Source organism: Notamacropus eugenii, chromosome 1 (genome assembly GCF_028372415.1).
Source record: "Notamacropus eugenii isolate mMacEug1 chromosome 1, mMacEug1.pri_v2, whole genome shotgun sequence".
Taxonomy (NCBI): domain Eukaryota; kingdom Metazoa; phylum Chordata; class Mammalia; order Diprotodontia; family Macropodidae; genus Notamacropus; species Notamacropus eugenii.
The window spans coordinates 639,065,092-639,091,067 of NC_092872.1; the positions used below are offsets into that span (position 1 = coordinate 639,065,092).

Sequence of the window (25,976 nt, forward strand, 5' to 3'; positions counted from 1 at the left end):
AAGCCCTACCAGAGTTTGTCACTAAGAGCTCTGGACTAAGGATCAGCTCCATTCTATGATATTGGAATTGGTGTCTTATTTTTACATCACTTTGAATTCCAAATATCTTTTCTTTCCCCTTTCCTATTACCTTCCCTTCCCTCCCTGGTGGCTATTCCCTACCCAGTAAGTCTTCCTTTGGAACAAAGATTTTTCAAGGAAAAAAAAACAGCTCAGTAACACAAAACACATTGATGTCATGCACAAGCAGCATTCTACCTACATAGTCTCTCACCTCTTCATTGGGAAGAGAGAGATATAGTCTCATCTCTTCTCCACCTTGATTCCAAGATGTATTGGGAATACTGTTTCCATGGAAGCACTTAATAATATATGGTCACAATAGGTTTTTATTTACCTGGCATAATCTGCCAAAGATGTAAAAAAATGGATAATAATCTTCTAGATAATTCTTACAATAATAACATAAAGATATGAGAATATTCAGGCCCAAAAGAGATTAAATAATTATTTATTAAAGCCAAGGGTTTTCATTCTCATACTCATACAAGTCATTTATTCACTCTTTTTCTAGTCTCCTACCAAATCTTCACCAACCCTCATTTATAAAAAAGAAAAACACTTGAAAGTATATTTCAAAGAAGACAGTAATAAGGAGCTACTTGTTTTCTTTCTAAGATTAACTAATTAAGCAATACTATAGATACAAGTTGACTGATTTTTGCCCCATCCCATAAAAAAACAAATGTATGGGCATAAACAAAAACCAAATGACCAGTATCTACTAAGAATGTACAATGTGCATACTGCCATTATAGTTATTCTTTTTACTAAATGGTTACATGAATCATTCATTAATATCTCTAAATGCCATTTGCAAATTCTCCACATGTAACACATGAAAACTCCATGTAACACAACTTGAGGATCTTCAAAATCCTCCACAGCAATCTGGTTAAAGATTTTGAAGACATCTATTTAATCATAAATAGCTCAAGATATACTGTCATTTAGAATTCTACTTGGCTTTAACAGATGGGACCTGTGAGATGTGTCAAACTCATGCTCTCTTCAACAGATCTTTTATAAAAGTCTGTCTGAAAATTATTTCTTTTATGTACAAAACACTAAATGAATTATCCCCTGATGCATTATGGTTATTTTAAAGGACTAATAATCCAGGAGTGATTCACACATGGTCCTTCTTCCAAAGTACACAAGGACCATACCTAAGATTTACTAAAGACAGTATCAAACAAGGACATTATCATTCTATTTCCCTACAGCTTAACATAAAGGCAATTCTTACTGAGACAAAAATTAAGAGTAATAGAAATAAAACAATAGAAAGTACTTGCTTAACCTCATCACACCCCAGACTTAATGGCATCGGTTGGTATAGAAAGACCTAGGAATTACTTCCCAAATTAAGTTAGTTTTGCACTAAAAAGACTCCACACATTTGGCTTTTACCTTAAACTACAGGAGCTAGTGTGACATAAGTTACTCAACCTTAACTGAAACAACTGGTTAAAAACCAAAAGGGAAGGGAACACAGCAGAGAGAGAATCTGTTCCTAATTTACTCAAATAGTAAGCTCCTATCAGAGGTGGGGAACCTGGGGCCTGAAGGTCACATGTGGTCCTGTAGGTCCTCACATAGGGACCTCACATTTGTTCTGTGAAGTTTGTATTCAGATAAAGGGCTGTACTTGACGAGGCCCCAGGTTCCCCACCCCTGTATTACAGTCCGTGCTGGCTAACATCAACATTAGTCAACACGTATACAAATGTAAATACTTCAGTACCTTAATGAATAAAAATTTATTAATCATTTACTAATACCAAATACTGTACTAAGTGCTAGGGGCACAACTAAAAACAAAGCAAGACACAAAAGAAAGTTCAGATGCAGAGCAGATGAAAAGACCTAAAAGTCCTAAGTGTACAGCAGTGGATTAAATGGACAAGCTCAGGCGTCCTGAGATTATATGAGAAGGTCAAATGACAATGCAGGGAATACATGTAGGGCTGATGTTAAGGCCCAGCGGAATTCAGGAGGCACTTGCAGGGTACATAAGAAGACCTGATGATACGCCAACTCATCACAAGGAAGAATTGTTGACTCTGATCTTATCCAAGTCTTATGAGAGTTGTCTAGGACCCTGGATTAAGGGAGAAGGGTTGCCAAGTGGTGGAAGATCTTCCTTCTTTCTACAAAGCTATTCTTGATAGGTTCCATTTTTTTTTTTTGTCCGTGTGGGTCTTTCTTCCAATAAGCCATACCACCACCAACATATTTACTATTTATCTGGCAAATAGTCTCTATGCCCAAAAGTTACCTCATGGCCAACCTGATGATTATCTTCTATCAAACAACAGACAGATTTCACTACACTTGAACCTCAATTGTTCTGGCATTATAAGACTTGTTGAAGCCAGTACTTCACTGGCAAGACTACTGGCACAGTCTTCAAGAACCCCAGGGTCACCTACATTCTACAATGAGGGATTAGAATAGGACTTCAGTAAAATATATCCATTCAATTATAATTATTTTAATATTATATTTTGTTAATCTCAAAGTTAAATATATAAACTAGATATAAATACAAGAAGGGTCAAATGACTCTGGTGGTTTGAAAGATGAAAATGGTTAGCTTTGACATATAAGCTATATACATGCCTACCCTCTACAAGGGCCACTTTCAGCATCTATCTTAAAAAGAAGAAAGATCTGTGCTTCAGGAAGATCATTTTATCTGGAGAACAGAATGGAGTCAGAATAGACACAAAGCAGGGAGATCAACCAGAAGGCTACACAAATAACACTTACTGTAACAGTTCAGTTTTTAAGGTAGAGGACCTGCACCTGGGTGGCAGCTCTGTGAGTGGAGAGAAGGGGATGTATATGAGAAATGTTGTAAAGGTAAAAAATGACAAGATGCAGTAACATATTGGACATGTTGGGGTAAGTGTAAATAAGTAAGAAGTCAAGGATAACATCATAATTATGAGCTTAGAGAACTGGGAAGATGTTGGTACCCTTGGCAGGAAGAAAAGAGTTCACAAAAAGGGAGGATTTGGGGGGGAAATGAGTTTTGTTTAGGACATGCTCAGATAAATATTTCTATGGGCTGCTTCCCAGCTGCCTAAAAATAAGCTTGTGTATCCCCCATCCTTAAAGAAAAGGGGAATAATGTATAACAAGCTTGGAAAGGTAAGTTGAAGTCTGTATTTCACCATAGAGACATTAGAGTTTACTAGTGAGGATGCTAGCATAGTCAAACCTGTAGTTTAGGAATATGACTTTGGCAGTGATGTAGGGAGGGGAGAGGTTTGAGACTGGGAAACTTATTAAGTTACTGCAATAGTCCAGACAAGAAGTATGGGAGGGAGGTGTGGAGGGGAGAACAGGGGAGTGACTAGGTGAGTGGAAAGAAATGAACAGATACAAAAGATGCTATTGAGGTAGAAGTGACAAGGCTTAGCAACTGGTTAAGTGGGATAAGAGTGAGAAGCCTCTGCTGACTGAATCTTGAGGTATACCTACAGTTAAGGCTAGGACTTGAATGATGATCCAACAAAGACGACTGAGAAGCACTACAAAAACTCAGGAGAGGAAAGATTACATAGGAGAGAATGGTTCAAAAGAGTGGTAAGGTCAGAAGCCCGACCTAGAACAAAGGAAGTTAAGGGAAGAAGTGTATATGGCTTCCCTCCCCCTTCCCCCAAGGATGGAAGAGAATTAGGCATGTGTGTAGACAGCGGGAAATGAGTGAAACATAAAAGATTAGTGAGGGGGACATTTAAGGGTAGTCTATAGAAGATGGAATGGAATCATGATTACAAATAGAGGGGCTGGCTTTGACAAGGACCATGACTTCATATGCAACTAAAGGATAGAATGGAATACAATGACAAGGACTTTTAAGATATAGAGTAGAGGAAAAGATGGAGCTCAAGGCCCATGGTTTTTATCTTCTCAAGAAAGTATGAGGCAGAGTTTTCTGCTGAGAGGGAAAGAGAAACATGGGAGAGGGTTTGAAACAGCCATTGAAGAAAGTCACTGAGTATGGTACCTTAGGCAAAGTTAAGTTTTTATGGTTTAAAAAATTCATTTATGGTTATATGTATATACAATTAAAATGAAAGCATTAAATTGATTTGCATTTGTAGGAGGGGATCAAATTTATAACCTGTTTCTAAACAAGAAGACTAGCTAGATAAATTCAAGTTGCTATTCAGACAACTAAAAGCTGAGTGTTTTTAGGTCACCTATGTACAATGCTGAGTCAGAGTCTTAATATTCTTAAAACTTAATTGCTTGTGAATGTAATGGAATACTATTGTGCTATAAGAAATGATGAACAGAAAAATCTGGAAAGACTTATATGAACTGATGCTGAGTGAAATAAACAGAACCAAGAGAACATAACATACAGTAAGAGCCACAGTGTACGAGTGTTTATAATAGATTTAGCAATGTAAGGACCTGAAACATTTCCAAAGGACTCTTGATGCAAAATGCCATCCACATCCAGAGAAAGAACTATAGAGTTGCAATGCAGAATGAAGCAGAATATTTTCTATTTCATTATGGGTTTTCTTGCTTTTTCTCATGGTTTCTCCCATTCATTTTAATTCTTCTATGCATCATGACCAATGTGAAAATGTGTTTAATAAGAATGTATGTGTAGAATCCACCTACAATTGCGTGAAGGGAAGAGGGAGGGAGAGGAAGAAAAATTTAAAACTTATAAAAATGACTGTTGAAAACTGAAAAGAAATTATTAATAAAAAAAGCACAATATTTAATGCAATAAAAAGATTGCAAACTTGAAAAAAAAACTTAACTACTTGGAAAGCTGCAAAAGACATTTTCAAAGTTTCCAAGTTTAAAGATAAGAGACAGTACTGAAAGTGGAAACAATTTAGATTGTATTTCTGAAGTTATCTGAATTTCTACCTGTTCAAAGAAAAAACTGTTATAATATAACACTCAAATGCAAAATAATGAACACTTAAGTGTTAAATTATTATGTAGCAAATGTATTTATCAAACAATGACTAACATTTCTACACAGGTTTCTTTGGGATGCTCAAAATCATTCGATAAACTATACTATAGCACACATCTTTCACTTTAAATTTTAAAACTACTTCAAAACTATTTTAACAGGTACATAGTTTAAAAAAAAATCTCTACCATAAAAATATAGCCCAGGTAATTCTCTTTCCATCAGCTGTCCCCTTCCACTCCATATAATATCAGGCTCCTGGACTTCCATATACCACTCCCCCTTGCTTTCCAGTTTCCTTTTGAGTGTGGTCTTCTCCTCTTTCTCCCCTCTTAAATTGTGAGCTCCTCAAGGGAAGAGACTTTCTTTTTCTTATTTGTATCTCCACGGCTTAGCACTCAGCCAGGTAACAAAGTTGCTTAATAAATGTTTATTGAACTGAACTGAGAGCCTAAAATCATCTACAAACTCTTAGGAGGTATTAGAGCAAAAGACTCTTAAAAGGGAACTGATAAATAGGTAGCCACCACCACCTTCTCCCTGCCTCCCCACTCCCAGAAGCAAGGAACAGCTCCCCTACATGAAACCATAAAGAATCTGACAGGATAATTTTTTCTGATGTAAGAAAGGGGATTTTAGAAAATTTGATTTTGGTATTCACAAGAGCTGATTAAGTCTGTTTACCGCTAAATACAAGTGGCAAAATTAATGTACTGTACATAATGACTTGTGTTAGCTCTTGCATATGAGTTTAAGCTCACAAGTACATATGCTAACTTTAACGTACATGTCAGCTCCCAAATATACATGGTAGTTTTCATGTTCGTCTATGTGTGCACTTGAGTATACTGTAAATTTAACATTTTAAAAACATGAACATATTCATTTCATTTATAAAAACAAAATTAAGGTACATTTATTTATGTATTATACATAATACATGTATTATACATAATATATGTATAATATATATTCATGTATTATATATTATGTATTACTATGTATTAAAGTACATTATTATGTATTAAAATTAAATGAGTTTTTTAAAAGAAATATATATTAAGGAATTTCAAAAGAAAAAAAAACATTTATTCTTCCTGCACCAAAATCACAATTTTCAGAAAATATGTAGAAACCACAATTATTAATTTGTAAAATGAAGGAAATAAGCCTTGTTCAAACCATATTTTGTCACTTTAATCCTTAAAAGGCAAAATGTGACATGGCATACGCTTACAACCTCTCATCATTTAAAAACTTAGCTACTAATTTCCCCTGGTGTGTGCAAGAAGGCTGTGTTTAAGAAATAAGTTTTACCATATATAGTTTCCTCTTCATAGCATTGTGGTTGAAACTGACTCTCTTACTTCCCACTGAGTCATCAAATGGTAAGAACATTCACAGTCTGTCACAGTCTTTCAGGCAAAAATTAAAGAGTATTAGCTACATTAGCTTGAAAAAACATTTTATGAGCAAATTTAAACCTTGCTTTTACTTGTCTTTTTTCTTCCACTGATTTTATCAGAAACTAGTCCTTTTTCATTATTTTAATCAGATAATTATTAGAACACCATCCTGCAATCCTATTTGTCCCAGAAAACTAAAGACTGAAGAGTTATTGACTTTCACCTCAAAGTTATTCTTTCTTAACCAGATGATGGTTTTATTTCAAACAACCTCAGTATCTCCATAAAATCAGCAGAGTCCCTAAAAAATCCTACCCACAGTTAAATAACAGAAAATTCATACACTAGTGCAGAACTTCTATAAACTACTAAAATTCATAGGGTGGTAACCGGTAGCCAGCAAAGTTCAGGGTTCAACTACATTGTTGTTGAGTCGTTTCAGTTGTGTCTGACTGACTTCATAAATTCAATTTTTGGAGGTTTTCTTGGCAAAGATACTGGAATAGTTTGCTATTTCTTTCTCCAACTCATTTTATAGATGAGAAAACTGAGGCAAGCAGGGTTAAGAGCTTTGCCCACAGTAAGTGTCTAAGGCCAGATCTGAACTCAAGAAAATGAGTCTTACGGACTGGCTTCTTATCTACAGCACCACCAAGTTGTCCCTGCTACGTAAGGATTGATTCTTGAATGAATCACATAGTATTAAAGCTGGAAGTGATTTTGGTGGTCATATGGTCCAACCCCACTATAACATACTTGAAAAGAAAAGTGGTGATCCAGCCTCTATTTGAAGACCTCCAATGATTCTCTTAAGGCAGCCCATTCAATTTTTTGTTCAGTTCTAATTCTTAGGAAAATTTTCCAAACATCAAATCTCAATTTGTCTCTTTGCAATTTTCAAACACTGCTTTAGTTCTGCACCCTAGGGCCAAACAAACAAGTTCTGTTTCTCTTCCACAAGAAGGCCCTTCAAATACTTGGAGAGACAACTATTCTCTCCCTTCCAAGTGTTCTCTGCGTCAAGCTATCCATTCCCAAATCCACCAACCAATCCTCAATTGAAAGAGACTCAAAACCTATGTAGCCAAGAATAGAGTGAATGCAGAAAATTGAGGGAAAAACTCTCACAATCTCTCAGATAGAATATGATTGAGTCATAATATTTTTGTGATGTAGGGAATGATGAGCTGGTGGATCTGGAAAAATATAGAGACTTGGACTTATGAAGGAAGATGCTATCCATCTTCAGAGAAAAAGATGACAAATGGAAACACGTATAATACGGTCTTACATACACACATTTGAATGTATATGTGTATATATGTATGTTTATGTATATGTATATATATGTGTATGTATATTTATGTTATATATAAAAAATATATCTGCACTTAATTGCAGCCTTCTTGGGGAGGGGAAAGGGAAAAATAAAGTAAAAAGTGCACAGCAGAGGATAAAAGAAAATCTATACAAAAGCAAAGAAAAGATGGACGGCTTTGAAAATGTGTTGTACTTATATTGTTTTTCTTGAAATGGGAATTCATTGCTTTATATTGAATCCTCTCGTGTTCTGCTATGTATATGGCAATTTTTTTCTTCTATTATTTTGTATTTAAGTTCAAAATAAATTTTAAAACTTTAATCCAGTCCCAAAGTATATTAAGTATTTTGAGCAGCTACATCACTCTCCTGCCTCATACTGAGTTTGCATTCCACTAAATTCCCCAGATTATTTTTTCAAAAACTAACAAAAAAAACCCTGCTAACTTTCCCTCTCCCATCCTGTGCTTTGGAAGTAGGTTTCTAAAGAACTCAAATCTAAGACTTTGCCTCTACCAGATTTTATCTAATTAGATTCTTCCCAGTGTACTAACCTGTTGAGATCTTTTTGGATGCAATCAAAATGTACTAACTATCCCTCTCAGCTTTGTGTAAAGCCTTCCTGATCTCCAGATTGGAGTTACTTTAGGGTACAGATTCACTGCCAATCCTTGTGATGCCACTTTAGAGAGCAGTTATGCCAAATACTGGAGGAGTTTAAGGGCTAGGACATTTTGGAGAAGAGGGAGAGGAATAAGCATTGATATGTGCTCCTCCTACATGCTAGGCACTGTGCTAAGTGTTTTATTAACATTATCTCATTTGAGCCTCACAACATCCCTGCAAGGAAGGTGCTGTTTTTAATACCCACTTTATAGCTGAAGAAACTGAGGCTAACAGATATTAAATGACTTGCTCAGGATGGTACAGTTAGTGTCTGAGACCACATCTGAACTCAGGACTTCTTTACTACGGGCCCTTCAAACGCCACCAGAAGCCTAACTGAGAAGTATTAGCTTCCTTTCTCTTTGCCTTACCCTGAATGTTATACGGAGTGGAAATATTAGAAATGAAGAAGTAAATACTGCACCTTCATCCTGCCTTGTAACTGTGAAATGCTTGGGCATTTTTAAGCCTGACCAATATTCTGATAATTTTATATTTCAATGGAGTTAGGATTTCATCCCTCCTAATGATGAACACTAGAAATCATCCATGCACTCTCATTTTCTCCCATAAATTGGCCACAAAGGGTCTATCTAATGATTTGGGGACCTACTTCTCATTTTCCAGGCATCAGTGGATATCAAGGAAGTGCAGGCTATCCATTACTCTTTGTTCTTGACTGGCTTACCTTTTTTGGTTTTCCTGATCATGTATTTCTGATTACATCTTTATCACAAGGCCTTTCCTGAGCCATTTCTGGTTTGGAACATACTGTATGCTACCCCTGCCTACCATGTACCTTTTGGTTTATCCTCCATCTAATTCCATAAACCACAGAGTATGATTATATGTGACTATGTAACATCACAATAAGACTACTGGTGTTAAAAAAAAAATAAGAGCTTTTGTTATAGGAAGAAGCTTGGAGGGGAACTGTCACTAAAATAATTGTGCTATTTAACAAACACAGTCTAGCCCATTATTCTTCTTGTTTTATTTTCAGCACAGCTCATAACTGTATTAAACGATCACTTAACTTTTTTTTAAAGCATCTTTTAAGTGTCCAGTCAACTCATACAGGTTAACGTGGATTCTTGCTCTGTTGCTTATTTTCTTTGCTTCAAAAAATTGTTGAACAATTTGTTATTGTTCAACAAATAGAAGCTACAGGTTGCCTATCAAACTGCATAGCAGTCTGGGATGGAGGCATTCTTTAGGTTTCTCTATGTGAATAGTTAAAACTGAACTAAATGATTTAAAAGGCTCTGTGATCTTCTGGGCCTTGGTAAAACTCAGCACATTATTATTTGCAAACAGAAGAATCTGAAGGCAAAAGGCCTGGCCAATAAGTAGTAAAAAATCACCAAACTTTGGCATAAACCATCGCTAAAAAAACTTTGAACGAACAAAGAACAAATGAAAATGCTACATGCATACTATGGCCTTGCAAATATTTAAATGCATATGAAATGTTGTTCTAGAATAAAATCAACATAAAAGACAGGGTGTGATTGATTTACTAGACTGTATATATATATATGTCTATATCAAAAGCTTATAGAAATGCCAAAGTATCCATGAATGTATTATGATGCTATCAATATTACTTCATTACTAATGCTGGTTCTTTCTTCATTTTAAACTAATTAATGTATTCATATTTGCAGACACTAACAATATATATACACACACACACAGTTACAGAGAAGGTGTCAATTTGCATTGTCTGCAGAGGGAATTTCCTCATTTAGAAGTTCTCTAAGCGAATGAACTCTCATCTACTATCACTAACCCTATATAGATCTCTAAATACATGCACAAAATTGCTTTCTGAACATTACTGTGAGTATAGTGGAAATAAATCAGAGATAATCCTATATTTCAATCTTCTCCTTTGACAAAAATCAAAATGAAAGTGTCCTAAGAAATCAGTGTATTTTTTCCAGTACATTTTATATTTAATAATCCCTTTAAAAGGCTATGGCATCAAAGCAACAGGGATTCCCAACCATTTTTTTTTTCCAACAGCCCACACCATTATAAGAGGCAAACCTGTGTAGTACAGTAAGTAATAAATTACCAAGCTGGGTTCTAGTCACAGTGATGCCACTAACATGAGGTGTTACCTTGTGCAAGTCACAACTGCTCTGGGCTTCAATTTCTTAATTTACAAAAGGTTTACTTATGTTTATTTCAAGTTCATTATGTTTTCCACAGTATAATTCTAGAAGAGTTTACCAAAATAATTATTTTTAATTTTAATTCACATACTAGACCCTGCTGGGAGAGAGAAGTGTAGGCAGGATCACTAAAAAAGCATCTGTACATCGGTATGCTGTGGCAACCTCAAGAAGAGTTGAGAACAAATGTACCATAAAAACGTAACATAAAAACAAATGTAACATAAAATCATTCCTGGAGAACACATTCCAAAGAAATCATGTTTCAATCTTGAGATTTGTTCTGATTTTGCTTTCTGATAAAAAATTTTAAAAAAAGGCAGACCTTTCTTCCCCTCTCCCAAAAGGAGCCTGGGGGAAGAAAGGGAGGGGGAATAACCAACCGTTTTTACAACTCCCGGCGTTCGGGGATCTCATTTAAGATCATACCCATGGGGAACTCGCAGTAGGAGAAAAAGAGGAACGGGAGGGGCTTGGTAACTTCTCCCAAGGTCACCACCACACCTGGGCAGCCCTCGGCCCCCGGGGCTCGCCCGCCCAGGCTCCTCCGACTGGACGTCCACGGTGGGCGCCTCCCCCAGACCCCCTCCCGGGAGCCCCTCCGAGACGCGGCTTGCAGACGGAGGCTGCCAGCCCTGCTTCCTTTTTTAGCCCCTCGCTTCCTGCCTCCGAGGCTCTACCTTCGAGTTTACAGGAAGAGGAAGGCCCGACCACTCTTGTTTTATAAAACCACAAGCTGCTCGAGATGGAGCGGGTCTATCTTTCATCAGCCACCCCCGTTGTCCTCGGCAGCTCCTCCAAGGCACTCAGGGAGGGGGCGAGCAGGAGACTATCCCCCCATCCCCCGTCCGCGGGGATGAGAGGCGCGGCGTGGGGGTGGGGGGCTGACAGGAAGAGGGGCGGCGGGGGCGGCGGGGGCGGGAGGGCGCAGGCCCCCCACCCCCGGGGGCCCGCACGGCGCCGCGCCCAGCCCGCCTGCCCACACACCTTCCTCTTCCCCCGGCGGGCCCTCTTCGGCTCCGGTCCCCACAGGCCTCCCCCGGGCTCGGCGCTTACCCCGGTGCCGTTGTCACACACCACCACCTTCCTGCCCTGGCTGTCCATGGTGAGCCCCGGAGAGAACCAACGCCGCCTGCCCGCCTCTCTCCCTCTTCAGCTGGGCTAGCCGCCGCCGCCGCCGCCGCTCCTGCCGCTGGGGAAGCTACCACAGCCGCCGCCGCCGCCGCTGCCACCGCCCAGGATCGCTCGCTCGCTCGCTCTCTTCCTCTTCCTCTTCCTCCTCCTCCTTCTTTCTGCCCCTCCTTCAGCTCAACTTTCTGGCCCCAACCGGAAGTGGTTTGCCCCGCCCCGCCTGCCGTCTAACTGACAGCTCCTTGAGGGGGGAGGGAGAGAAGTCGGATGGAGGACTTCGAGAAAGCGTCCAAGCGAGGAGTGGCAGCGCCGCTGTCCAATGAGAGGCTGGAGGAGGCAGAGGCTCCGCCCCGCGCCTTGTCCTGCCCATTGGGTCTTCTCTCCCTCTCTCTCTATGGTTGCCTACTCCCGCCCACGCTCTCTGCCCCGCTTCCGGCCGCCGCGCCCTGCCACCGGAGCCCTTCTTCCTTCCCTTTCCTCTCGTTTCCAGTCCTCCGCGGGGCGTTACCATGGCCGCCGCCGTTGGCACTTGGGCGTTCTCGATGCCGGCCGTGCGGAAGCTGAGCTTGCTGCTCAAGAAGGGGGCCGGGGCGACGGACTCCGTGCAGGAGGCGATGGCAGGTGAAGGGCACCGGGAGAGGGCGGGCGTGACCCAGCCCGCTGAGCCGGGCCGGTGACCCAGCCCGCTGTGCCGGGCCGGGGTGAGGGGGTGCCCTGGAGTGAAAGCCCCGCCCCCCGCGCTCAGGACACGCGTTATTGGGACCTGATCTGATGGCGTTGTGTCACTTACGTTACTCTGCGACGCGTCAATTACACGTTGTCGATAGGTTAATGGAACGATCGTGTATTGATTAACTGATGCGTATGTATGAATATACGTTATTGATAATATGTAGTGTGTATATTACTACGTAGTATTGAGTTAATTAGGCAGCCAGGTGGTGCAGTGGATGGACCACCTGGCCTGGGGTCAGAAAGATCCGAGTTCAAATTCGCTCTCAGACGCTTAGTAGCTGTGTGACCTTGGGCAAGTCACTTAACCCCTATTTGCCTCCTTTGCTCATCTGTAAAATGAGGAGACACGGGAGAAAAGAACATGATAAACCACTTCATTATCTTTGTTTGTCCAAGGGGTCTTTTCTCCATGTGGTTCTATAGATCTGCACATGACTGAACAACAACGCAACTGTGCTAATACATGTTATGCGTATTATATATATGTATGTATATGTTGTGCATATTATATGTATTGATATATAATTTTATATATTATTATGTTAGAAACATGATTATAAAAATTATAAATATATTACAAGCATATTGCAAATATAACTTATAATATTTAATATATTAATAAATATGTTGATCTATTGATACATGTATTCACATATGTGTATGAAGTAATTGTTATTAATACATTATATATGTGTATTAAGCAGTTGTATGAATATATATTATATGCATAAGTATTTAATACTTTTTTGTATTTTTGTTGTTCCGTCATATTTGACTCTTCATGACCCCATTTGGGGTTTCTTGGCAAAGATCGGAGTGGTTTTCCATTTCCTTCTCCAGCTCATTTTACAGATTAGGAAACTGAAACAAACAGTGTTTAGTGACTTGCTCAGGATCACGAAACTGTGAAGTGTCTGAGAAAGGATTTGAACTCATGAAGATGAATCTTTCTGACTCCAAGCCCAGCACTCTATGCACTCCACCACCTAAGGGCTGTAAATATATTTTCTGTGTATTAATTGATCAATACTAATCATATGTATTAATTCCTACATATTATGTGTATTAATTGATACCTAAATGCATCAACTTGTGTGTACACATGTATGTATTAGTACATATTCTGTGTATCGACTGGTACTTATTTGTGTTAATACGTGTACTGATGAATACACATATAGATTATATTAACCTATCAATGCATTTTAATAGATATTATGTAGTTAATGTATTATATATAATAATATATAATATACTATTTAATATATTAAATGTTATTTTTTATGTATGGCACTGATATGTAACAATATAGCATTGATATATATATATACTTATATTAATAACTCATTTATATGTGAGCACTTTAAGTTTTGCTAAGCATCATAGGTTCACATCAACTCCAAGTTTAGTGTTACGAGTGTTTTTATATCCATTTTACAAGGGGGGACACAGGCTCGGAGGTTAAATGATTCACTCAGTCTAAATATTAGCAAATGAGATAACATGTAAAGTACTTTGCCTACCTTAAAGAGCTATATAAAGAGTAGCTATTATTAATTATTATTATCTGAGATAGGATTTGAACCCAGTGCTTCCTGACACCCAACCTCAGCAGTGTAGTCTCTCTAGTCCAGAGGTTTATTAACCTGTTTTTTAATGTTGTACACCCCTTTGGCTGTCTAATGAAGCTTATGGATCTCTTCTCACAACAGTACTTTGAAATGTATAAAATGAAATATATCCTAGGACAAAGGAAACTAATTATATTAAAATACAGTTACTGAAATATTTTTTAAAAACAAGTTCAAAGAACCCATTCAAGTCTCATCTGTGTCATACATTCTGACTAATCCAAGAGGTAGTAGAAAAAGCACCACTTTTGGAGACAGAAAACCTGAATTTGATTCCCCAGTTTTGCTAGACTGTGGGAAGATTAACAAGCATTTTTAAAGTCCTTTTTCTATGCCAAGTACTGTACTAGGTACTGGAGATACAAATAAAAGAAATGAAACATTCCCTACTCTCAAGAACCTTATAGTCTAACAAGGGAAACAAGTGTGTACCTGAGTGTGTTTGTGTGTGTGTGTGTGCGGACAGAGAGAGAGAATAAACATAAAGAGAACAGATACAGGGTAGTTTGGGAAGGAGGATCCTGGAATGTATCAGGATCTTGTAGGTGTCTTTGTAGAAGCACAGTTCAGTAAAACAAGGCCACACGTGGGCCATGTCCAAAAATGTGGATCTCCCTGGGTACTTCTAGTCTATCTCCTCTCTCTCATGAAAAACACACTTCATCATCCCTCTTCTGAAGTCATAGTTGGACATATCTCTCAAGTCTTTCAAAGTTATTTTTCTTTTTTCTTTTTTTCTTTTTTATTTTGTAATGTTTAACAATCACTGCCATACAATTGCGATTTTATCCCTCCCCACCTACTCCCCACTACCCCCCTCCCTCCCCACGACTGCATACAATTCTGTATAGATTCTACATATACTTTCCTATTGAGTATATTTTCACTATAGTCATGCTATGTAGTCAGACTAAGATAAATGAAAGAAATCGTATAACAAATCAGAACATGATACACAAACACATACACATACACAAACATGATCTGCTACAATATGTGAGTGACTTCCATATTTCTCTCTCTGAGTGTGGCAGGCATTTTGCCTTGAGATCCTCCATTGGGATTTTTTTTTTTTTTTGGTAAGAAGTTCTTGTGTTATTACACAAATCTAAGTCTACCAGAAAAAGCTCTCACACACTGTGGTTGTTGCTGTGCATAAAGTTCTCCTGGTTCTGCTCCTTTCACTCAGCATCAGGTCATATAAGTCCTTCCAGGCCTCTCTGAAGTCTTCTTGTTCATCATTTCTTATGGCACAATAGTACTCCATTACATTCATATACCATAATTTATTCAGCCATTCCCCAATTGATGGACATCCCCTTGACTTCCAGTTTTTGGCAACTACAAAGAGTGCTGCTATAAATATTTTTGTACATGTGGGACCCTTTCCCATTTTTATGATCTCTTGGGGATACAGTCCTAGTAGCGATATTGCTGGGTCAAAGGGTATGCACATTTTTGTAGCCCTTTGGGCACAGTTCCAAATTGCTCTCCAGAATGGTTGGATGCACTCGCAGCTCCACCAACAATGAATTAGTGTTCCAACTTTCCCACATCCTCTCCAGCATTTATCATTTTCTTGTTCTGTCATGTTTGCCAATCTTATAGGTGTGATGTGGTACCTCAGAGTTGTTTTGATTTGCGTCTCTCTAACCAATAGTGATTTAGAGCATTTTTTCATATGATTATAGATAAGTTATTTTTCTTTAAAAAAAAAAATTACTTCTTTTCAGTGAACAATTCTCAACCCTACTTCCAAATGAAAAATAAAACCCTTGTAACAAATATGCAAACATAGTCAAGGAAAACAAATTCCTACATTGACCATTTCTAAAAATAGATGTGTCATTCTTCTCCCTGAGCCTCTGTGAGTGGTATGTGTCATCATTGGTCTTCTGGAATTGTATCTGGTCATTGCGTTGATCAGAGTTTTCATCTGTCAAAGTTGCTTTTATTCATAACATAATTATTATATAAATTGTTCATTTTCCTCTCTTTTCACACTGATTGTCCCTGATTTCTGTTATTTCATCCTTTTCATGATTTCTTATGAAATAATATCCTGTTATATTCACATACTATACTTTGTATAACCACTCCCCAATTGATTAGATGTTTTATTTCCAATTCTTTACTATGACAAAAAGTGGAACTATGAAGATTTTGTACATATAGGTTCTTTCCCCTTTTCTTCCTTCTATTGGGGCTTATGCTTAGTTGTGGTGTGTGTTCGTCCTTCATTACTGAAGAAGACCATGCCATCAAAGAAATGATGACATGACTTGCACTTGACTTTGAGTGAGAGAGGGCTGGTAATAATGGGCCAAAGAGTACATGCAGTTTAGTGATTTGGGGGGTTTAGTTCCAAATGGCTGTTCAAAATGACTTAGACCAGTTCACCAACTCCACCTACAATACAGTTATATGCTGATCCTTCCACCTCTCCTCCAACAATTATATGTTCCTTTTTTGTCATCTTTGCTGATCTGAAGCATGTGAAGTATAACCTCAGTTTTAAAATTTGCATTTCTCTTAATATTATTGATTTGCAGAATTTTTGGTATGCTTCTTTTCCTTCTTTTGAGAACTGCCTATTCATATCTTAATAGTTCGTTGAGGGGTGACTTTTGTTCTTATATATTCTAATCATTATCAAACTTTGATTTATCAGATAAACTTATTGCTAAGATTTTTGTTTCCCAGTTAACTCTTTCCCTTCTAATTTTAATTTCATTGATTTTTATGTGTGGCAAGGCTTTTCAACTTGATGTAATCAAAATTGTCCATTTTATCTTTTATGATCCTTGCTATCCCTTGTTTGGTCAAGAAATCTTCCCTGTCTAATTGTGAAATGTATTTTCTTCCTGTTTCTTTGTTTATAGTGTGACTGTATTCATTTGGAGCTTATTGTGGTATATGGTGTGAATGTTCATGTAAACCGAATTTCTGCCAAACTGCTTTCCAGTTTTCCTAGACATTTTGTTGAAGGTAAACCTTAAATCTAGCTACTGGGTTCTTTGGGTTTGTAGAACACTAGGTTTCTAAGTTTGTTGCTTCTATATGTTATAAACCTAATCTTTTTTTTATTTAGGTTTTCTTTTTTATTTAAACCAGTGTCATAATGTCTTGATGATTCCTGCTTTTAGTAGAGTTTGATGTCAGGCACTTCTAGGCTTCCTCCCTTCCCATTGTTTATTCATTGAGATTCTTGATCCTTTTTTCCTTTGACTGAATTTTGTTGTCCTTTTTTCTGGATTTATAAAGTAATTCCTAGATTGTTTGATTGATATGGTTCTTAATATATAAGTAATTTAAGTAATACATTGTTGTCACTTTTATTATATTAGCTTTGCCCAACTATAAGAAATTAATGTCTTTCCAATTATTTAGGTCCTGTTTCTGTAAATATTGTTTTATAGTTATATTCATCTATTTGTTATATGTGACTTGGAAGATGGACTCCTAAATATTTTATACATTCTGTATTTCTTTTAAATAACTTTCTTTTTATTCCTGTTAAGCTTTGTCAGAAAGGCTATTGATTTAATGTGATCAAGGCTGATAAGAACAGAGAAGAACTAGATGTCTTCCGTCTTCCCTTCCAATTCTACATCTTTGATCCCCATTAACTGGACTTTGGTATCACTCTTATAGTTAAAGTACTCATTCTTGCTAGTCTTTAAAGGTGCTAATTTAATGATGATAAATTTCTATTACAAATTGCTATATGCTCTTACAAGATAAAAGTTTTCTCTTACTCGAGCAGCAGTTTTTCAAAGTGTGGTCTGCAAGACCAAAACCATTTTCATAATAATGATAAGATATTTTCATTTCAAACATATTGTCCTTAGATATAAACCAAAGCTCTTTGCAGGTCCAATGTAATTTTTAAGATTGTAAAGGAGTTTTAAGACCCCTTTAGTTTTAGGGATCTTAAGAAAGGTTTAGAGCCACTGCTCTAGAATATAAACTTTAGCCTCAAGAAATCCAGGTGATCATACCGTTCTCCCAGACCTCCATGCTTCAAAAGAGATCGGTAAACTTGAGCTGGTTAACTTGAAGAGGGCTTTGAACCAAGCCAGTATCTCTGCTACTGTGTGGCTGCTCTACAGCTATGAGCCTTGTGCCTGCAGAGGTGCCCTTTTTTCCAATTGTGCATCTGTTCAGAAGAATTCATTGAGATTAAAATTGTAGATTTATAACTAAAAGGAACAGTCCTCAGATTTACAAATAAAGAAACAGGCTCAAAGAGATGTGAAGAGACTAGTCCAGAATCACATATATTCAGCATCATTGCTGGGAGTTAAAGCCAGGCCTTCTGCTGTCTGATCCAGCACGTATCCACTCCACCAAGCTGGTTTTTTTCGTCTTAGCCTGATCCTTACAATGCTTTTCATACCAACGTACTCTTTGTTAACTGAACACCGTTACCTATGAATGTGACCATGTCCAGGCAAGTTGTGAAATTTAAACCAAAATATTTCAGCTTTCATTGAATTCCCAAGAGATAAAAAAGCCTATCTTGAAATTTAAAGTACTAATGACATCCATTATTTCTGATGATGAAATCTTCTCAGGGTTTATACTTTTTCTGTAGATAAAATTTATTAGTTTTAGAATTAGTCTATAAAAGCTAAGGTACTTTGAGATCTTTCTTCCTTGTGGAGTTGCATGGCTTAAACATTGTTAACAAATGTTTTTGAGAACACTAGGTTGAGATGATTGTGAAAACCCTGGATTTGGGCTAAGCCTAGGAGTTTCGACAAGACAAAGACCCAGACCTCTTTGGAACTTATTTATATGGATAATGACTCCAGTCTGCATGAAAGTCTGGAGACCCTATGAGAATGTTTTAGATTCCTGAAATAAGTGTATTTCTACTCAGAAAGTTTAAGGAAAATATAATATCTAATAGCAGTAAAAGTGGAACTAGGACTTAAATTATCTCCAGAATTTGTACCATTATGTTCAAAATAAGGATGCTTTGCACGGACTTTGTTCAGGATATAGTAACACATACCATGAGCTTCCCAAATTAAAAGACAGGCAGCATGGCTTAGTGGAAAGAGAGCTCAATTTAGAGTCAAAGAATGAGTTTAAATCCTAGCCCTGCCACTTACTAGCTACAGGCTTTTGGACAAGTCATTTAACATCGTTGGATCTGAGTTATTTCAATTGTAAAACAAACTGATTGGACTAGACCACATGTGGCCCTCTAAGTCCTCAAGTGCAACCCTTTGACTGAATCCAAACTTTACAGAACAAATCTCCTTGAAAAAAGGATTTGTTCTGTAAAACTTGAACTCATTCAGAAGGTCACACCCAAGAACCTAGAAGGCCACATGTGGCCTCAAGGTATTAGGTTCCCCCTTGAAGCACCCCTACCCACTAAACCCTCTTTGCTGCTTTCCAGCTCTAGATTTTTGATTGATGAATAAAAAGTGGGAAGGCATCATTGTAATTCTTAATTAATTAATTAATTCTTAATTCTTAATCTAGTTTGACTTTGTGAGGGATCATTGCTGAAATAATCAAGAATAGTCATATTGCAGTTATCCTATTATAGAAACTATTCATTCTACCTCTCTTTGCAGATGATGGGAAAATGGGAGTAGAGATGCTTCACTATTTCAGTGATCTCACCAATGTGGGTATTCCTTCCATTAGTGAAGGGCTACACCTCTCTCTTTACCAGTTCTTGCCCATTGATCCTGTTTTAGGATCTACTTGACATGTTGGAAGAGTCCTTCTGGGCCAGAGGATCTTTACCTTTTCTGTGCTGTGGGTCCCTGTGTCCTTTGAAAAAGGTATAGATCCCTTCTCGGAATAATATTTTTATGTACATAAAATACTTAAAATTATAAAGGAAACCAGTTCTTTTGAAACACAATTGTCAAAATAGTAATGATATTCCAAGATTTTTGAACATGAAACATCAAAAGTAGGACACTCATATTAGAAAGATGTGTTATTTTAGTGGGTTGTAACTTGGAATGGTTAACAATGTTACCTACCCAGTTTCCCAAATGCAATCAGCCTATTTTTTTCCTCCTGTGCAAATTCATTCTCATTCTCCATAGGAAGTACCTGTCCTAGATATATGTACTGATTATCACCTCAGTGAAGTGGCTTAATTAAAGTCTGTAAACGAATAAAGGTTTATTACTATCAGAAAGAAAGGGGGAAAAAAATCTTCCATCTTGTCTTCATTTGTCCCAGGGCATTATTTATCATGTTTACCTTTATCACGTTTATCTTTAGATAATGATTAATATTAGGCATATAACATTAATGTTAATTCATTGTAGTTAGAAGTGAGTTAATGTGTTTTCCAACTAACCTGGATTAATTTAACATACTTTTGTGTCATTTACGGGATTCTTTAGGTTATATTTTGATGGCATAAGCAGACATAATGCACAACTGATAATAAAGCCATCAGGGCTAAAAAAGAAAAAAAAAGGCACAGATAGACACTCCCCTCACATAGGTAAGGTGAGCAGAAAAGGGGGGTTAATCTAGTTTGGGTGCTCTGGTAAGGTGAGAAAATACAGATCTTAAGATTTTATGTGGTTTCTTATAACCTAATGTTGTTTTTAGATCCTTTATGTAAACTTCTATAGTCACTTCCTGATCACACAGGCATATTATGTGACTGGAAGAAAATGTTTCCTCCAGTAATCATTAAGCCCCATCTATGTGCCAGGCACTGTGCTAAGTGTTGGGGATACCAAAAGAGGTAGCAGACAAACCCTGCCGTCAAGGAGCTTACAGTCTAACCAGGAGGCTACATACAAACTAATATACAAAGCAAGCTATATGCAGGATGAATAGGAGATAGTTAACTGAGGGAAGGCACTAGAATAAAAAAGAGGTTAGCATTTTAGTTGGAACTTAAAGGAAGCCTGGAAAGCCAGGAGGCAGAGATGGGGAGGGAGGGCATTCCAGGAATGAAGGACAGCCAGAGAGAATGCTCATACCCGAGAGAAGGACTGTCTCGTTTGTGGAACAGCCAGGAGGCCAAAGTCACTGGATCTGAGAGCATATGTAGGAGAATAAGGTGTAAAAAGCCTGGAAAGGTAGGAGGGGTCTTTGAATGTGAAACAGCATTTTGTGTTTGTTCCTGGAGGTGAAAGTTTATTGGGGGAGTTTATATTGGGGGTTTGAGTTTATATTGGGGGAAAGGAAGTTGACGAGATCAGACATTTCAGGAAAAACACTTTAGTGGCTCAGGGGAGAATGGATTGGAGTGGGGAAAGACTTGAGGCAGGCAGCCCCACCAGCAGGCTGTTACAGTGGTCCAGGTGTGCAGTGGTGAGGGCCTGCACCAGTGGTGGCAGTGCCACAGAAAAGAATAGCATTATCTTCAGTTCTCACATAAGGTAATATTTAATTGGACCATGATTTCCTGATTTTTTGAAACAACTATGACATGAATGGGCTATTGTAATTGAATTAAGTGATTTACAGAATTATGTTTTCATGGCTGTGTTGCTTAAATCATTTTGGAAAACAGGGTACTAAACATGGAAAGAACAGCTTGCTTTTAGTTGGTATTTAGTTATCATTAGCTGATAGTCTTCTGTTTAAACTAATATTAAATCATATTCCATTCTTGCTAGTGGATACAGAGCTGTGAAATACTTTTGGGGATATTTTTAATATATAAAACAATAAACCTGGTGTGATCAGACCGATGTCTGATGCCCTAGGACGTTCCTCTCTTCTTGCAGTCAGTAAACAATAGTAATTAATTCTCCCTTAAAAGCAACAAAACTGTCCCTGGGATTTGATTGGCCTCTGCCCCCCTCAATGCAACTTCCTGGTCACCTGTGGACATAAGTCCCTCCCTTGTGGAGTCAGGTCCCCTCCTCCTTGGGGATTGTCTGAAGACCATGCAAGTCACCATACGCTGTCTTAATGACCAGATACGTTGCCACGTGTAGATGAGATGGGTCCGAGCATAGAAGATAAATGCCTCAGTTCCTTGTTGCATATCCTTGAAGCATTAAGGCAAAGTAACCTTTCTGTTAACTCTTCAGTGACTTATTGGTGTCTCATTTTGTTTCCAGATCAAACCTGAACTAACAGCAGGCTAGTCAAGCCTACCCCTAACACTCAGAGTATTTCAGGTTTTAAGAAGAGCTAACATTTATATAGCACTTACTATGTGCCAAGCTCTGTACTAAATGTTTTACAAATATCTCATTTAATCCTCCCAACCATTAGGTGCTTGCTTTTATTCTCATTTTATAGATGAGAAAACTGTAGCAAACAGAAGTTAAGTGACTTACCCGGAATCACACAGCCACTCCAGGCCCAGCACTCTATCCACTGCAATTTAAGAGTGTGTGCTATCTCAGATTCTGTATTTACATTTTGGCTTGGATAATGATGCTCTATTCTCCCAGCCTCTCTGTATAGTTTTTAAATGCACAATGTTCTTTTTGAAAACAATACATATTTAAGCAAAATGGAAAGATAAAGTTGATTTGAATCCTTTTTCAACCTTTTCACTTAGTGAAAGTTAATATACCTTAATTTTTACATTCAAACTTCAGAGATGATAATGTGTTACAATATGAGATGTTCTAAAGATTATTGAATTAATGTCAATATTCCAATGAGTCTGTTCCCATCGATGTGAATTATTCCTCTTAGGATTCAACTTACAGCCCAGCCGTTCTTGCCTATTGACTCATTTATTAACTTCCCTAAGTCAGTCACATCAGATCAACCTAATGTGCAGGAAGCCTTCCGTGTTTCTCTCGATATCATGAGGATACCAAAGGAGCATATAGAGAGTTTGTAGGTGATCCATCCCTTCTACTCCACAATTGACCTGTCTCCTTCCATGTTTCTTCGGCAGCATTCATACTGTCCTCTGCTTTGTAATGTGTGACAGTTTGCTCACACCCATCATGAACCTCTCTGTTCCCCTCCAGATGACACTCATTTTGAGTACTTCTTAACTCAAGAGTCATGCAATACTAGTAGATTGTTAAATACTTAAATGAATAAATATCAGGTTTATTTCTTTACATGCACAAAGTACTGTCCTAAGTGTTGGAGGTCACAAATAGAAAATTAAGACAGTCCCTGCTGTCAAGGAGCTCACATTCTGGAGGGGGAAGGGGAAATAAAACATGAAAAGTTTCAACTGTAAGTCTCTGACAAGTCTCATTTTCCTTTGAGTGCAATGCATATGGTGATCCCTCTTCTTTAATGTCATTTTTACTGATAGAATCACATCAGTTTCTTGTGTTGTATCATTTACCAGTGCCAAGGACTTTGGTGACAAAAAATTTCCTTTATGGGTCTTCAGTGGATGTGACTGTAGCTGTTATGGGAGCCATTACCAAGCTTCATGTGGATACAAGGCTGGAAGCATGGCTATTCCCAAGGCCTTTGAGTTTGGGATCCAATGCTACCTCTTGTCTTTCTCTCAGAGTACCATGCTTCTTCAGCCAGACTGGCTTGTCTGCTTTGTGGGTGGCAGTTGGTTGGCAGGAACTGTCTCTCCATATGATGACTAAAAGGCTGAGTTAGAAGCAAGACTGGTGGTTTGAGGGATGCTGCCAATCTCAGGGCTCTACCTATCTGCCTTTTGGCAGCCATTGATCAGCAGTTGGTAGTGGTGATAAGGAGGGTGGGTTTCTTTCTCTGTCAATTGTGGCTTCAAAAGCGGGACCAGAAGCAATAATAGTGGTTTTTGGAACACTATTATTTCTAAGCCTCTTGGGTCCAGAGTGCTGGCCTAACTGTCTCAAGGTCTGAGTGGAGAGATAGTGATTAAGGTAGTGGTTATAATTTTACTTGCTTGGTGCTTGATCCCTTTTCTTCCCCAAGGTGCTACCTGAGCTAGGTTGGCTTGCCTCCCTATTAATATTTCATTTAAGTATTTAACAATCTACTAGTATTGCATGACTCTGAGTTAAGAAGTACTCAAAATGAGTGTCACCTGGAGGGGAACAGAGAGGTTCATGATGGGTATGAGCAAACTGTCAAATGGTTAAAAAGATGAACCTTTCTAACATGACAAAACAGGAAGATGATAAATATTGGAGAAGATGTGGGAATGTTGGAACACTAATGCATTGTTGGTGGAGTTATCAGCTGATCCATCTGTTCTGGAGAGCAATTTGAAACTGTGTCCAAAGGGCTACAGAAATGTGCATACCCTTTGACCCAACAATACCACTTATAGGGCTGTATCCTAAAGAGATCATAAAAATAGGAAAAGGACCCACATGTACAAAATATTTATACTAGCTCTCTTTGTGGTGGCCAAGAATTGGAAATCAAGGGGATACCCATCAGTTGGGAAATGGCTGAACAAGTTGTGGTATGTGAATGTAATGGAATACTATTGTACTATGAGAAATAATGAACAGGAAGACTTCAGAGAAGCCTGGAAAGACTTATATGAACTGATGCTGAGTGAAAGGAGCAGAACCAGGAGAACTTTGTACACAGTAACAACCACAGTGTGCATGGAATTTTTCTGGTAGACTTAGTACTTCATTGAAATGCATGGACTTAAAAAATTTCCAATGGACTCTTGAGGCAAAACACCTTCCACATCCAGAGAAAGAACTATGGAATTGGATCACAGACAGAAATAGACCATTTTCTTTTGTATTATGTTGTGTTTTGTTTTGTTTTATGGTTTCCCTCATTCATTTTAATTCTTCTGTGCAACATGTATTTAATAGGAATGTACATGTAGAACCTATATAAGACTGTACACCATCTCAGGAAAGGAGTGGGGAATAAAAGGGAGGGAGTGGAAAAAAATCCAAGATATATGGAAGTGATTGTCAAACACTGAAAACAAATAAAATAATTCAATTTAAAAAAGAATTCCTAAAATACTCTCTGGAATAACACAAATTCATTTGAGCCAGGACAAAAGGCAAGGTAATTAATTGTTCTCTAATTATATGTACTGCATTCCTGTTTTCATTATCCATGTCAATTAGTAGCAAAACCTTGTTACTTTGGTGCTGTTTCTTGAAATTAAACATCCTCCTGTGTCTCTACAGATGCAGTAATAGGTGCACACATATACAAATGTTCATCATGTGAAAATTAAAAAAAATAAAAATGAGGCTTTGTTTTGTTAAAAAAAATGAATTTTGAGATTTCCTAAATTCATTATATCCCATTGTGCCTGTTCAATTCATTGTACATTTTCAGTATTTAAGCTAGATAATAATGGAAGAGTTCCATAGGTTTTCTATCAAATTAAATATCATAGTATAGATGATAAGCAACCTTTATCTAAATACTTTTCTGACAACAGTTAAGCCATTTTAAGTGAGTATGAATCAGCACAATATCATCTGCAAAAAAGAGCATTTGGAGGACCTCCCAATCATAGGAAAGTCATTTTTGACTTAAAATGTGTACTGGATTTCTCCTGTAACATAAGTAAATACCTTTGGCGAGCATATATGCTCAAGTTAGAGTTTACTTTATGATAATAATCACAAGGTTGTTAAGATAATCTGTTGAATCTTTAAGGAACTCTAGCATAATTTTGATGTAGTCATAGGAATCAAATGCTTTTTCATATTTAAAAACAATAGACAATATCTTTTAGTCAGTTGTATGATAGTAAAGATGTGGTCTAAAATGTGTATACACATACTCATATACACATGTACATGAAAGTAGGCATCTGGTAATTGCTCATTTTTTTCATGGTAATAAGAACTGAAGTGATTTTTTTCCTCACCACTTTTCTGCTGTCTTCCCGTCTTTCAAATAACCAAGACTCACTCTCTCAGTGCCCTTACACTTGATCTGGCTTCAGTATAGATCTTCTCCATGTACATCTAGTCTAGTCCAGTCCAGCTCAGTGTTTCTACTTCTTCTCCAACCC

General features: G+C 37.8%; 2 protein-coding genes across 5 annotated transcripts in view; one reads left to right on the forward strand and one right to left on the reverse strand.

Annotated features, from left to right (window-relative positions):
* Positions 1-11,959, reverse strand: part of ACTR2 (actin related protein 2) — a 64,022-nt gene extending 52,063 nt beyond the window's left edge. Inside the window, exons 1-2 of one of the 3 annotated variants that reach the window (XM_072635395.1) lie at positions 7,183-7,538; positions 6,338-6,435 (exon numbers count right to left, since the gene is read on the reverse strand). In XM_072635395.1, coding sequence (XP_072491496.1) covers positions 6,338-6,418 — 81 coding nt within the window. In that variant the 5' untranslated portion in view covers positions 6,419-6,435; positions 7,183-7,538. Of the gene's footprint in view, positions 1-6,337; positions 6,459-7,182; positions 7,539-11,648 lie in introns of those variants that run through there. The other 2 variants (XM_072635397.1, XM_072635394.1) reach the window with 2 other exon arrangements.
* Positions 11,960-11,996: 37 nt separating this feature from the next.
* LOC140520931 (N(4)-(Beta-N-acetylglucosaminyl)-L-asparaginase-like) overlaps positions 11,997-25,976 on the forward strand; it is a 72,183-nt gene continuing 58,203 nt past the window's right edge. Inside the window, exon 1 of one of the 2 annotated variants that reach the window (XM_072635398.1) lies at positions 11,997-12,344. In XM_072635398.1, the coding sequence (XP_072491499.1) occupies positions 12,233-12,344 (112 nt within the window). In that variant the 5' untranslated portion in view covers positions 11,997-12,232. Of the gene's footprint in view, positions 12,345-12,475; positions 12,586-25,976 lie in introns of those variants that run through there. The other variant, XM_072635399.1, reaches the window with a different exon arrangement.